Source organism: Arctopsyche grandis, chromosome 12 (assembly GCF_051622035.1).
Source record: "Arctopsyche grandis isolate Sample6627 chromosome 12, ASM5162203v2, whole genome shotgun sequence".
Taxonomy (NCBI): Eukaryota; Metazoa; Arthropoda; class Insecta; order Trichoptera; family Hydropsychidae; genus Arctopsyche; species Arctopsyche grandis.
The window spans coordinates 7,087,711-7,104,267 of NC_135366.1; the positions used below are offsets into that span (position 1 = coordinate 7,087,711).

Sequence of the window (16,557 nt, forward strand, 5' to 3'; positions counted from 1 at the left end):
AGGATCTTTGCACCAATTAAAAGCACAACATTAATTAAAGATACGCATTCCTCAGAGATTTGTAGAAAAATAAGTCTCTCGTAAGACGCTTTTCTTAGCAAACAGATGCCAAGAGATACTGAGATTTTATTTTTATTTTTTATTTTATTACATTTTTATACCAGGAAGGCCAGGCCTTACAGGTAAGCCCCAATGCGCCTTGCTGGCTAATTACAAACAATACAGAATTTTCATTATACAAGTCGCTGAATTACGAGACACTGAAAACTCGGAAATTAACGTGACATATATGAATTGTACATTAATCATACTCAAATAGTGGTGACATAGTAGTTAGGAAGGATTTTAGCCAATTTTTAATCGGGAACCGTTTCAACAATGAAATCAGAGAAAGTTGGCAAACTCTGATAGGAAACGATCGACCTGGAGTCACAAATATCCAGGTCTAACCAGCAGCACTACAGATAAACTCAGAAAAATTCTTTTCAATCGAGGTCAGCTCATGGGATCGAACCCGACGCCTCTCGGTGCTAGGTAGAAGCTTAAGACCGAGCTATGCTGCTGGCTTAAATACAAAAATCTTATATCTATTTTTTATTCCTATTTTCATATTCTATTAAAATAATGTCACATTTTAAATATATTCTCAAAATCATACGTCGAATTGTCATGAGGCAAAACACTAGTAGAAAATAAAAGCTAATATAACTTTAAAACAATTGAAAGTAACTGGAGTAAAATTTTGAAGAATTATTCCCCTGATTTATTGTAACTTTTAAGACATTATCTTGATCATTTGACATATCGCTATTGAGCTCAAGGTCATATTTATTATAGTTGTAGTGAGGCTCTAGATTATTTTACATATTAGGCCGTCCAAACTCAAAACCAGACATGTCCAAAATAAAAATGAAAAATTGGGTTCACACATACTTTTAGTGTTGCTGCATATTTACATATGTATTTGTTTTGATAGTAGTCTTAAACTGCATGATAAAACGTCTATCGTGATTAGTTCAAAATTAACAAAATGGATTTGTTGGGTTTTGATACTAAAGGTCGCATTTAATATTCGGAACCATCGTAAACTTCATTGAGATAAATTCATAAAAAATTAAATTTTATAGAATGCATTTCATATGGTTGAATTTGAATTATTAAGTGCTAAATTTGATTTGTGAAATATTCAATTTGATTTTTAAAATGTTGAATTCGATTCTTAAAATGTTGAATTCGATTTATAGAATGTTGAATTTGATTCGTAAAATGTTGAATGTTACAATATTTAAATAATTTTTGTCCAAATTATTATTTTTAATGAACGTATATTTTTCAACAATTCCCACGCAAATCCCAATCATGTTTTTATCAGTTAATTCGCGAACGAAAGTGTTTATGTTTTTTTCAATATCAATTTACTTAAAAGGTTGATTAAAATATTTAAAAGCTAATTTTACTAATGGATAATTAAAGAATTTGAGATTATGTTTATACTTCTGGAGATCAGGGGTTCAAAAACTTCTTTCAATTTCACGACACTCAATTTCGCGTCAAAAGACGGAATAAACACGAAAAATATATAGGTAGAAAAATTGTCAACAAACCGCTCAAACATGTGCTTGAGATTAGCTTAATAAAAAAGGATCGAAGAAGGTCCAGTACGATGAGAAATTTTACGAATTTATATTTTTGTTTGAATATTTATTTACTTTGATATAAAAACGATTATACATCTCGTTTTGAGGCCTCTGGATTTAAATACCCTAAGCTTAAGCTTTTATAGTGTATAGGTAAATCCAGCTATGATCTATATATGTAAATAAAATTGAAACTTTTACTATATTATTTTACTATATTATTCCTTGAAAGACAGAAACGAACAACATTACGATACTATCCACAAAAGCCTCATCTATTGGTAGACAAGTTGCCGATTTACGCTAACAAACAGCTACGACAGATAAATCGTTAGAAGAATTTCTGGCCACCCCATGTCTTCTACTATCCTGTGCAATAACACTAATTGCACACAAAATACACACATGCACGTGTAACATCGGCTAATATTGGTTAATTGTTTGTTTGTTGTCCAGGTGCGTTCATGTTCATTGCGATCGAGGCTGAGAGCGCGCGTGATCTGACTTCGGACGTGCTCCTCATGAGGAACCAAGTGGCCAACAGATTGTGGGACTTGACCTGCTGTCAAGTTAACGTCTTCAATGACTCTGCATGGTTTGACTAGTAAGTGGTAGCCGGTAACTAGCCGTGTAATAGTATAAGCTGCGAGTGCAGCATCCGAGAGACTGTACGCTAGCCATAATCCAAAGACCGCTTCGTAGGTACCGAAGATAGTTTGCATTGAATGTGAACAAGCTGGTCGAGATGCAATTGTATTTACACAAATGTGAATGCATGTGCATGTGTGTGTGTGTGTGTATTATAATGTGATGTGTATTCCTATTGTGGAAGCTCCGTTGGGACGTTTGAGAGAAGGTACTTAAAGAATATTGCCCTATCATTATATTATACATATGTAAATATGAATTAGATCACCCAAGCTATCTTATCTATGTATGTACATATGTGCATGGTACAATGTGTAGAAATATTATCAGGATTAGTTTTCGAGTGAATACTCCAATTTGGTATAACATTTATATGTAGAACATATGCATAACTGTACCTATGTATGTACATAGGTAAATGATAGATAATAAGCCAGTAGAAGTAGTTAAAAACAATTTACATGTATGTATGTATGTGTGTAAATTAAGGACATATTTGGAAGTAAATAAGACGAATAAAACTAGGACGAATGGATGCTGTTACAAAATGCCACTTTGCGCGAAAAGTGTTTTTAATCAATTTGTATGGATGCGAAGCTAAAGCATGGAACTCGAAAATATTACACAAAATCCAATGCAATCAAAGAAGTAAAGAACGTTTATGCTTGGCAAAATGAGAAAAAAAAACTATGAGACGTAATACATATTAAACCAGCAGATTAGACTAGCAATTAACATACATATAATGCTTTGAACCTATGTAGTGGTCTCGGGTTCAAATCCCACTGGTGTCTGCTGGCCAGACCTTGGATTTGTGACTAAAGATCGATCGTTTCCTATCAGAGCTTGCCAATTTATCTGATTTTTATTGAAACGGTTCCAACAAATTGGCAACCTTACCCATTTTCTCGCAAAATCTCGAGTTTTCAGCAATCTACAAATTCACAAATTTGACCATAAATGTCTCTGTGTATTTTAATACTAATAATACTTGTATGAAATAAACAATGTTTCTGTTCAGGAAGGCGCATTGGGGTTACCTGTTTTATAAATAAAAATGCCTTATTTTATTTATGCCTTATTGGCAAAAATAAAAAAAAATGCTGAGGATAGTTGACGTAGTGGAGCGAGTGAAGACTTCTTAATAAAGAATCTTACACACATCTATGTATATATTTAAAATTCTTTATACTTTTATTTAAATTCTATATATATGTATATTTAAAATGTCAATGAATGAATCGAGTCAAACTTCATTAAATTATGTCTCGAGATAATATTATATAATGAAACGAAATTAAAGTGTCACCAAATAATCTACCACATCATTTGCAATGTCGTTGATATTATAAAGTCGATCAGCTAAATTAAAAAAAAAACGTAGGAAATGAGATTGAATTATTTTCATATAATTTGTACGTATATAACGTGTATATAGAGGTTTTATTTTTATTTACTTTTTTGTAGAAACGGGTTAATCGAGCTTTCAACGTCAACGTAGCTGTCGAAGCCAGACGGCTTAAAGTCATCATATTTGAATAGATTTATAGGCCTTAAAATTCGTGACAAAGCCGTTTTTCCCCCGCGATAAATATCGTCAAAAATCTCCCTTTTTATATCGCAAACAATTTAATAAGAATAAATAAATTACGCAGTAGGAAGGATTTTTCCACATACGCAAGATATACCGGGCGCGCACGGAAATAAAACACTCGAGAGTTTACTTTGCGTTTATAATTTACTGTCGCGATATTAGGTGGAAATACGTATCACGAAAAATGCGTCTAATAAATAAAACATATCGCCGGTACATAGCACACTTTTAACGTACGAATATATCTTCTTAACGATGCTTGAAACATCAACAATAAATACGCATGTTGTGCGCGAGCGGATGATAAACGAGATAAATATTGCGAAAAAACACGTACAAACATTTTTACATTATTATATCGGGATCTGGATAGTCCCTTTTCCGTTAGAGCACTGACACTGAAAAACTTTCCGACAGGAAAGCTCGCTTTTGAGAAGTTTTACAAAATAAAACTCGAAACATCGATACGGCTCGATCCTTCGCGGATGTGAAATCATACAGCTTCCGTTTCTAACGCGAAACTTCAAAAAAATCAAAATCTCGTCAGCGTTTTTCAGGAAAATTTCAAAAAGCAATCGAGCAAAATCTTGTTTACTTTTTTCTTAACTTCACTCGATCGCAAAATTTTACACGCTCCACTAATTCAATAAAAATCTACACCAGTTATCACAAAACGAAATCGCCAACAGTGAACTTTAATTCAATTTTATTTGTATTTGTACAGAATGCAGTGTATTTAAAGGAATTGCACCGATTTACAAACGCTAAATTTGCAACGAAGCGAATCCAATTGATTTTGCTTTTTATTATTACGAAAAATTATATTCACAATACATCTTATATCTATTTTAACAGCTACTGATCTACTGATCATTTTCTATTTTACAATTTTAATTTAATATTGTTAGTAATCATAGTATTATATTATTCTAATGTTAATGTACAGCATAATAGGAAAAAGAGCTCAAAAACCTATTTACAATTCTTAACAAATCCAATTGAGATTTAAAAACGTCTATGAAAATTAATTTTTTTCTCAATTTACTTTTCAGCGTGGCTCACGAGCTTTTAGAATATCAATCGAACATAATAAAAGCTGTAAAAAATGGATATGACGGCATTGATGATGCAGAAGAGTCGAAACAATGGAGATTTTCCGGCGCTTTTCTTTATTCCCTGACTGTCATTACTACCATTGGTAAGTAAATTATCTAAATATTTCAATAGACAATAGAAAATTCATAATTCACAAGTTAAATATTTTATATATATATACATATACATACATACATATTAGGTAAATTTGTATGCATAGAAAATTACAATACAATTATTAATTAATTCAAAATTTTAATCATCATTTTCAAGGCAGCAAACTCTTTAAATATTCATTTTTTTATTTTGATTTTTAAATGTTTTTTATTATCTTGGAATCTTAATCTACTCTCTTCCATTTGGGCCTCGCTGTGATTTTATTTTTTATTCATATTTTGTTTTATTTTATTTTATTTTTTCTTTCTCTTTTGTACATTTTTATATACTATTTTAATTTTGCTCAGTGTAAACAAAGAATGGGATTTATGGATTTTATTTTTAATTTTTACACTTTTGTTATTTTTTTTTTCTCTCTGAATGATGTATTATTTTCCTTTTGTTACTTTTTTTTATTATTTTATTTTACCATGTTTTCTGCTTTTGCTTTTTTCCTTTATTTACAGTTTACTTGTTTTTATATCATGTTTTTATATCTTTTTCAAATGTAGGCCATTGTGGCGCATTAGGTTCTTCCTGTAATGCCACAATGGTCCAAAACTATTAAATATATAAATAAATAAATTACTAAATTATGTTCACAATAAATCTTATATCTTTTTTAATAGCTACTGATCTACTTATCATTTTCTATTTAACAATTTTGTACTAATTTTTGTTAGTAATTATATGTAGTATTATATTATGTTGATGTTTATTTTATTTATTTTATTTTATTTATTTAATAGTTTTGGACCATTGTGGCATTACAGGAAGAACCTAATGCGCCACAATGGCCTACATTTGAAAAATATATAAAAACATGATATAAAAACAAGTAAACTGTAAATAAAGGAAAAAAAGCAAAAGCAGAAAACATGGTAAAATAAAATTACAAAAAAAGTAACAAAAGGAAAATAATACATCATTCAGAGAGAAAAAAAAAAATAACAAAAGTGTAAAAATTAAAAATAAAATCCATAAATCCCATTCTTTGTTTACACTGATCAAAATTAAAATAGTATATAAAAATGTACAAAAGAGAAAGAAAAAATAAAATAAAATAAAACAAAATATGAATAAAAAATAAAATCACAGCGAGGCCCAAATGGAAGAGAGTAGATTAAGATTCCACTCATTCATCACATTCAAATTAAGAAAGTAATGATGAGCGCAGGTTACCAGATAAATATGTTAAGATAATATCCGACAATCTACGCTCCCCAAGGTGGAAAATATCACATTCAGGGACAGCAGCAACGATTTCATTGAGAAGTCGAATAGCTCTTGGAATAGGAGCCATTCGAAAAAGAACTGTGCGAGCAGCAGGTACAACCATTAAATGATGATGTCTACCACGCACATAATTATTAGGGACATAAAGTCCCAACTGTTCCAGCAACAACGGGCATGACGTATTACCACGCAATAGCTGGAGAACGAAACGAATTAACGAGAAGTTTCTCCGAAGTTCAAGGGAATTATACCCAAGCATGCCCAAAAGGAAAGGAGTAGGATAGAGATATGGGTAGTACCCATACTACATACATGTTAATGTACAGCATGATAGTGTTGCGTTGGGGTGGGTTCAGGATCCAAATAAAAGGCCAAAGTAGCTTCACAGCATTTATTCAACGATTCGGGAGGTCCACACGAAACAACCGCTCACCCCAAAATGATCTGATCTACCGTGTGTACCTCCTTATAAAGGACAAGTTACACAGCACAGCTTCCCTGTTCCATTAATGTGTCTAGGCACTTAAGAGTCTACCCTGGCGAGTCCTCGCCCAGGTTTGTGAGAACCCCAGCGTATCCTTTGTTCGGGCAATTACTGAGTCCCGTTAGCCTAAACCGGGGTCTCTATTTTTCAACCACTCTTGGTTCCACGTTATTTTTCAACCGGTCTCTATTTCTCTCTCATGGTACCACGTTACAATAGGAAAAAGAGCTAAAAAAAACCTATTTAAAATTTTTATAAATGCTCATAATATACATTCTATACATAATATTAACCAAAGAATTTCTAAAAAATTTCTAAATTTTTGTAGGTTTAGAGCTCGACGAAATTTCGTGTCACGGCCAAGATTCATGTTATTAATGGATCATAATTATTTTTGTCTGAAAAGATCGAGCTTTAGCTACGTAAAGACATTCATTATACTCGCAATAACTACGTTATAAAATACATAAATAAAATAAACGATCGATTCTGCTTAATGATCCTCGTTCAATTAATTCAGTACCCAAACGACATAAATAATGACCGAAAATTAAACACTTCCGCAAATTAATTTATATATTATACTATTATAATCGAACTTTTATGCAAAACGGATCGGAATTATTCGCGCGTAAAGCACCGACAAACGAATAAATGCATTCGTTTCGTTTGAAAATTAATAAAATAAATCCCAAACTAAATACACAACAATTTTGCAACAACACATCTACATATATGTACATATGTACGTATTGAATTTTTATAAAACGAAATGGAAAAAGGTAAAATCAAGCTGTTGTCGACACTTGATTTACGCTAATGGTAGGTCCTAAAAGTAATTTGGTCGGTTGAGACCTCGTTTATAGCGTTTTTGTCGTTATGTGCATGTGACGGAGGTGCAGTTGATTGCATCCCCCTGCACAAACACACACACACACACATACTCACGGTGCAATTTGGTGGTGGTCCATGCGACGCGTTATGCATTTAGATGGTGATAAAGTTATTCACGGCTGGTGCACTCCCGGTTAATTACCTAATATCGCCCATTACCATCATTTACCCGCTCGATTCGTACCTTTATGGTTATAAGTAGGTATGGATGAAAACGATGCACTGATAAATCGACGTCTAAAAGACACACTTCGATACAGATTGCTGTAGTGTCTCGATTCTCGACGTGAATTGCGAGGTTGCGAGTCAAAATCAACGACAGGAAGCAACTCTCGATTCAAGACAATCTTCGTCGATTATGTGACACTAAACGATGTCTGGGCCACTTATGCAATTTCGCGATTGAAAATCGACCACTCTACTAGAAATATATATGTGTATCAAAATTATGAGTTTTTTTTAATACGCACTTCTTTTTCTTCTAATGCCTATGCCTCGTCGATTATTTGAACCGAGAGGTTCCATTTGGATATTTCAGACTCCAAGTCGATCGTTTATTATCAGAGTTTGCCAATTTTTCTGATTTTTTATTGAAACGGTTCCTCAAATTGGTAAAAATCTTCCTGTTCTCACAAATATCTGAATTTTATTTATGTACAATATGTAAATATTTATGTACAAGTCTAAATCCATAGATGTTTCAATGGATTCATTAATTGTTAATTTCGTGTTCTTCAGCCTCTCGACAAACAGTGGTAAAAATGATGCAATATTTGTAATTAATCATCTAGGAAGGCGGTTTGTTGGTCTACCTGTCAGGCCTTCCTCGTATATATCTATTAAAAAAATAATATGTATAAAATATCAGTCGACATGCGCATATTTCAAAGCCAAGACAACTTCATACTGCTAATCCATTTCTTATCTTCTATTTCTCCTATGGTTATCAAACGGAGAAATTCGTATTTTGAACCCCGTATCACGTGTCCGAGGTACTCCATCATTCCCCGCTTCATGACAGAAACAAATTCCCTGCCTCTCCCTATCATGCTAAGGACAGCTTCATTTGAGACTTTTTTGGTCCATGGGATCTTCAGCATACGCCTGTAGACCCAAATCTTAAAAGCTTCGATCATCCTGGTCTTCAAAGTCCACGTTTCGCAACCATACACACATATATTTATGTATTTACAAAATATAAATACACAATTTTTTTAAAACCAATAGTAATTCAAACCCATTTCTATCCATCATAAATATAATAATGTCACAAAAAGGGTTCTGAAAATCGTTCGTTTTCAATCGAGTACCTTCACCTAGTATATCTATCAGCCGCGTTACGAGAAAATAAGTCATTTGGCAAATTGGCCACCGTTACAAGGTGCGATTGCTCTAATCTCCACGATGCTTGCCAATTTACTACAAACAATCCTGCGGCAATTAACAGGAGTTTGTAAGACAATACCTGGAGCATTCAAAATCTGAGATTTCCATTCCAGACACTTAAGCGAACTACATACATGTGTATTATACAAAATTATATCCAGACCCAGGCTACATTTTCACGAGAAGACAAAACGCATTCATACCATCCATTTTATTATTTGAAATCATTTTGTGAACGAAAAGCGAATCTACTTCTGGACAATATCGAACAAAATTACATTTTATGTAAAATACGACCTCAAACTAATACTGAAATGGAAATTGGGGTATGGATTTTGTATTTATAATATAAATCGAGCGTTGTGTACGTTGAATAATGTGGCCAGCATCCAGACTGGATAATCCCATCGATCCCTGTCAAATGAGCTTTTAATCGAAGCCCCGTATGAAGACGTACAGCCCATCGGCGAGCTTTCTTCGACCGACCTGTCCGTGCAATTTTGTAAATATTTACTTTAAAGCAAGAGCGACATCGATTTCGCTGAAGGCTTTCATAGCGAAATAAAGCTATTAAGTACGCGTCAGAAATGGGAAATGGGAAAGTTTGCGCGAGAAAATTCCGAATTTTAACAAAATTTTCGCCAATGTTGGTACGCAGGAACGGAAAAATTTATATTGCGCGGATTACGGACCGGCGAAATTGCCTTGTAAATGCGATACTCGGATCAGAGGCGACGACTCAAGTTTAAGGAATGTCTACATATGCATATGTATATGTAGGTATGTAGGTATACGCAACAGGGCTGAAGAAAATAAATCAATTTTATTGTAAGCATATTAATTTTACTATAAGCATATAAGAATGTTAGAAGTATGTTAAATGAACTGAAATGGTTAGATATTAGAAATTAAGCACTTTAAAGTTTGTATATAAGCTAGATAAGAATATTTTAAAAATAGAGATATATAGATACATAATTATAAAACTAGAAATAGGAATAAATTAACTATAGGTAGAGTTAAGAAAGCAAAAACGGCAGGAGGTGTTTTGCACAGAGGTGTTCAAATATATAATGCCCTTCCTGAGGACAATGGACACCTCTGTGGAAGATGACGTAATTATATATGTAAGTTTAATAAAATGCTATGTTTGGAATTATATTATATTATTTTAGAGTTACTAATTATGTATAGTTTTGTTAATTTTGTTAACTATGTTATATTATAGTTGTGAGTATTGGTTTAAAATTGTTAATTGTGATATAATTCATTAGCAATCCACTATTTAATAATAAATAAATAAATAAGCGACGTATAATACGATTATCTCACGACTTACGCAGAGGATAATTATACATATATAAAATTATGTAACACGAAATATCATATAAATCTAACACAAAATCGATGTATTGTATTATATGTGTGTACGCTTGCCTTTTAAAAATCCGCTCGTAACTTCAATTTGCGTTAATTGCAATGACGGTCTCTCGGTACACACGTATTACCCGCCTCTATGTGTTAACGATTTCAACCGGAAGCTGGTTCAGAATTTGACCGGAAGTGAATGAGAGTGGCGGGGGGGGGGGGGGGTAGGGGGGAGTCTTTGCATTTGCATGAAATGGATGCAGGCCTGTAGCGCGTTGGACGTGGCCCATTAGTGTAATGAATGTGCAGTTTATTTGTGAACACAGTGTGTATTTGTGTTTCTCCACAATAAATTAACACTGTATAATTTCAAATATTGCACACCAACGCGAAAATGAATATATGTATGTACATATACGAATGCGGATTAAAAATAAATAAAACAATGTATAATGGATAGGTTATTTCCTGGATTGAGTTTTCGCTTTGGAACAACATCGTGGACTATAGCCGAACCGATCTAGTACAGAAGGAAAATTAAATAATTGTGTGTAAAATTCAATTCTGGTAGGGATATACCCAGTGGCGACTCATGGATAAGACATCTCGGGGTGCTGCGGTTGATTAAAAATAAAAAAAATGTTTATGTGGATTATATTTTACTATGAACAACAAAATTATCAAAATTAAACATTATATGTATTTTATTTCATTAAAAAATTGATTCTTCTGTCTTTTTTCCTTGAAAAAAAGGTCTATCACCTTTTCGTTAAATTTTTCACTGTTCATAATCATTTTTTTTTCAATTGACAGCATAGACAAAGCCGTCAATCTTTCTTGAACCGTTGTGTTTCTTATATACGTATGTTTTTTATTATATTTATTGATGAAAAACACCGTTCTGGCTCAGAGGTAGTTTTTAACTTTTTAAGTTTTCTTTAATTGAAAATGCATCGATATTACTAGATTGCAGCTTCTCTTGATTTTGATACCATCTTAAATAGTGACGTGTAGAAGGAAGTGTAGAAACGTGGAAAGTGTAGAAGAGGTGTAGAAGGAAAGACAAAAGGTGCAGAAGAAATGAGGAAAAGTGAGGAGCGTGTCGAGCGCGCGGCGCGCACACGAACGCAAAAAGAAATGTGTACTGTTGAGAGTGCAGTACGGACCAAGCTTCTAGCTGCCCCCGCGCCCCTCCTTCGCCCACTCGGCATATTCCATCGAAAACCGTACTGCACAAAATTATAAATGATGCCTCACTTTCTGATATTAGTACCGCGATGTATGATCATTATTGGATGTATCGGTGTACGGGCGAGCTTAAAACACGCTTAAATAATATTGATATTTTTATATAATGTACATACATTTATGTATATAATAATGTAAATTTTTTCTCAATTTCCTCGGGGGTGCTGCAGTACCGCAGTGCGTATGGACGAGCCGCCACTGGATATACCTATAGAGTTGAACCGATCTAGCATGAGACGTAAAATGTACATGCTATCGCATTCGACCCGCAATGGCCCATCACATTTCGTTTCAGTTTCGCATTGGATTTTGGTCAAGAAATACAACATTGTTCGTGCGCATAGCGTTCGGTAGATTTTGAATTTTAATTTTAAGTTTTGAGTTCGTGTTTCCTGTTTACTATATTTACAGAAAATAAAATTTTAATATAAAATACGTAAGCTGTTGATATTATTAATTTATTTATGGAATACGTATATACATATTTAAAATTAATGGAAATTTAGATATTTTAGACGATAAAAGTAATTGGAAACGTTACGTTATGGACAGTAATATTATTAAAGACCTTGCATTGAATTATATTGTATTAATATTATATAGTTAAAAAAGGAATAATTAAAAAAAAATAAACTAATTATTTTACATCCTTACAATGTTAAAACACATTGTTTTCGTACGTCTCACGCTACATCAGATCGACTATAGTGGTTAGCATATATGTATGCTTTCGAACACACATAGTGGTCACGGGCTCGCGTCCCACTGGTGGCTGCTGGTCAGACCTTAAATTTTGACTCCAGGTCGTTCGTTTCCAATCAGAGTTTGCCAATATATTTGATTTTCATTGAAACGGTTCCAAAAAATTGGCAACCTTTACCCGTTTATCGCAATTTTTTAGTTTTAATTTTTGATTAGTATGAAAATGCTACAAATCTGTCCATAAATGTCTCGTAAATCTCGATTTATTATATTAAATGAACCGAAAATGTAATTGTATAAAAAATTTGTCAATAAAAGTTATCCTTTGATGAAGCTATGATGCTTCGTTAAAATTATTCTAAAAATTGTAATGTGTAATTATGTAATTATGTATGTTTGTAATTAATTGGCTGTATACAATGTACGACAATGAACGCCAATGTTTGCAATATTTTTACTGTGTGATGGAACACTTGAAATTATAATCTTATTTACAAACAATAGACAGATCGTATAAGTTTTAAATTTAGCAAATAAGTTTTATATAATTGAATTGGTATAAAATTTCAACAATATATTTATCATATACATATCCGTCATTGTTGATCATTTTAAATCTGAATTGATAGATTCGATTCGGAAGCAATCATACGCGTATCCCTTTCACGTGTTCCATTCAACCGCAATGCGTATCCATTTTCATCTTACGTAATAATAATATAAAAATTATTAAACCAGTAAACATAAGACCACTAATTACACTTTGTATGTATATTTATTCTTTAGATCGATCAAAAAATAAAACAAAATGAGAAAATAAAAACGATGAAAAGGCTTAGTACTCAGAATGCGTTGAAAAAGCTTTCAGCGAGTATCGTGTTCGATTTTCGACGAAAGCCCGTCTCGAAGAAAATATAATCGTGTTATTTTCGACTTCGCAAAGGGAGAGGTTAAGTATGTCCAACTGTGAAAATCTTTTATGCAGATAGGAGAAAATACGGTTTATTTAATTGCTCTCTTTGAAGAATGTCGAAAGCTCTGCACCTTGCGCTTTTAGAAGCTCCTCTTCTTGCGCTAATGCAGTCCGCTATTAGTGTAATTAGCCATTTATTTACGCCGATATCGCTTTTCTGCAGAACGAATCTCCTTTTTTAACTTATTTTAGTAAAATAAAATATTTACATAGATAATATCAGTATGTAATACATATGTAATATAAGTCAAATTCAAACCATCAAATTTAGAAATTCGACAACATATACAATGAAAATAACAGAATATACAATAAAAATAAAATCAAACTAAATTAATATAAGCACAGACTATCTCTGTTGATTTACGATTGTATTATTACTTGCTTAAATTAATTAAGATGAATTTACATAGAAAAACAATTAATGTTAAAATTTTCGTTATGCTTTTGCACGGAAAAAAGCTTTGTATAATATTCTTGTTTAATGAAAAATGATGTCCTTAATCAACAATGAATTGATGCATTATCAGTCATGAATAAATTATAGTATATAATATAAAATATACATGCATACATATTTCATTTCCAATTTTTGCAGATGTTAGACAATTCTAATCATACAAATAGAACCGAAATTTATCTGATAAATTTAGTAAGCCTTAAAAAACGAACATATTACATTGTATGTGCGATTCATACACTACATACATACATACAAGTCACTTACAGTATTTTACAGAAAGATATTTATTACTTCATGTATTCTATATAATTATATGTAATATATTTTGTAAATTCACATTCGAGGAGAATCTGAGTGAGCTAATTAAATGAATATCCCAATTATCAAATATCTGTATTTTTAGTTAAACATACCCAACTGTGAGTACGGAAACGTAATTAAATTCTCAATATATATATATATATATATATATATATATATATATATATATATATATATATATATATATATATATATATCTATTTATATTCAAGTTGTCTGTTGAATTTACAATGAAGTCAAATAATATTTTGCATAGATAAAAAATACAAGAATAATATTCCGCTAGGGAAAGAACCATTAAATTATATTAAAATTTATAGCCGCTTACAGTAGTAGTGTGCTACGAGTTAACTCGATTCTCCTTAGTGGTTTTTTCTTCTCTTTTTTTTTTACGTCGAACCGCTGAAAATTAATGTTTCCCTTCAACAGACGCTTCCTTACCGATTTGCGTCTGAAAATCCAGGAAATCTGGAAATTTTGTTTGTCGCGACGAGCGAGGCGCGCCTAAGCTGCCTTCGATGGGAAATTGATTTTTCCGCGGCGGTCTGTCTCCAGGTGGAAATTCAATTTAAATAGGAAAAGTCTGCCTATTCGCTACTTTTTTCCTTTTTTTTTGCACACGATTCGCGCCCACGGTAACCACAGATTTCCATTGAATCGGCAAACACGAGCATGTTATTTGGTATAATTCAGTAATTTTTTATATCATATTATTGGAAATATTCTTATAGCGATAAGCAAGACGCCAAAACGGTACTAAATATGAAGGTTAAATGGAATGGGAATATACCTATATAAAGGTTTTTTTATTATAAATACATATTTTTATGTATGTATGTACATATATATTTGCTTATAAAGAATAAAACAGAATATACATATGTACAAAATATTTCATAGCAATAAATGAAAATTAAGTCTTATGCATAACTTGGCTTACATTGAATTGGGCAGTATATAAAATTAACGGTTGGTATATTCGAGTAAATATAATATAATAAATGGTCAGATGTACTGTATAATTATATGTATGTATATTATTATTTCAATGTATCGATTGATCAGTATTTTATAAATATATCGCGCAGTACTTTAATCTAATAGTCAGTTTATTTCGACAGTTGATTCTGAATTTGACTTACTTTAAGTACTATTGTACATTTGAAAATATTTTTTTATAAAATGGACATTTTGATGAATCTAATAAAATAATTCACTCACCAAAATGATAAAAAACTGACACTCCTCAACTGCAATTAAAAGCTGATTAATGTGTCATTGAACAAAATCTCAAAATTGTTTCACAATTTAGCTCACTGGTCGAGTAATTGTTTACCAGTAGAAAGGCCATGTGTTCAAATCGCGGCAAGAACCGAAAAATTCATTCGATTTTCACGATGATTATAAATACGTTTATAGCTGCGGGAAGGATTTGGATGGTTATTAAATCAAATCGACCGTATATTGATAGAGTTTGTCAGTTTACTTTAAAATAAGTGTGACAGTTCCAATAGATTTGGACTTTTCTATGTTTCACTTCACTTATTCCTTAACTCGTAGTGAGTCAAAGCCTAGCATACCTTCTAAAAAGGCAGTGGGAAATTTCTTCATATAAAGGCATCTAAGAATTTTTTTAGATGTACATGTACATTAATTATATTATAAAGTTTGATGTAGTGTCGATTTGACTTGTCATATGGCATATTAAAGTGATACGGTATAAAGCATAGCTTAAAATTAATCTGATACGATTTTTAGTATCAATTCAAATGAAAAATACACGTGTTCCAGTTTCAAAAGACACTGTGAATCGGTTAAATCGACCGTTTATTTTCGCCCAAAAATCACACCCCCCTCCACCAAAACGTGCCCGAAAAAAGGCTCTTTTTGCGAGGAAATCGAGCAAAAGCAAACAATGGGGCTAATTGTAAAGTTGGTCGCAACAACCGCGCGTCCGGCAGTACTTGTAAACGAATTTACATAGAAAAACCGTGACCCGTTTTGAGTTTCGGACGGGTGACAACCACCCCACAGCCGCGTAATCTCTTCGGGATTTCGAAATAATAATAACAATTAAAAATAAAATGAAAAAAAGAACCGGCACAGAAGAAACAAAACGTCCGAATGAATGCAAAAAAAAAAAGTAATTAATCAAGCGACCCTCTCGACTCGGCGTTAAAAAAGCGGGCGAACAATCTAGAACAATCTACGAAACAAAAGGGAAGTTCTGGTGGAAGTGCGAAGTTTACCTTATTACTGGGGAGGCTGCGCTATCGGCGGGGTCTCTCTCGTCTGTCTCCGCCAGAGAGGAGGAGGCTTCATCCGTTTTTTCAGGATGATTTTTTTCTTTCA

At 32.5% G+C, this 16,557-nt stretch overlaps 1 protein-coding gene across 2 annotated transcripts in view; it reads left to right on the forward strand.

Annotated features, from left to right (window-relative positions):
- The window catches only part of sand (potassium two pore domain channel sandman), a 106,642-nt gene that overhangs the window by 68,546 nt on the left and 21,539 nt on the right, over positions 1-16,557 (forward strand). For both annotated transcript variants that reach the window (XM_077443445.1, XM_077443446.1), the window contains 2 exons: positions 2,094-2,241; positions 4,932-5,077. In XM_077443445.1, the coding sequence (XP_077299571.1) occupies positions 2,094-2,241; positions 4,932-5,077 (294 nt within the window). The remainder of the gene's footprint in view (positions 1-2,093; positions 2,242-4,931; positions 5,078-16,557) is intronic.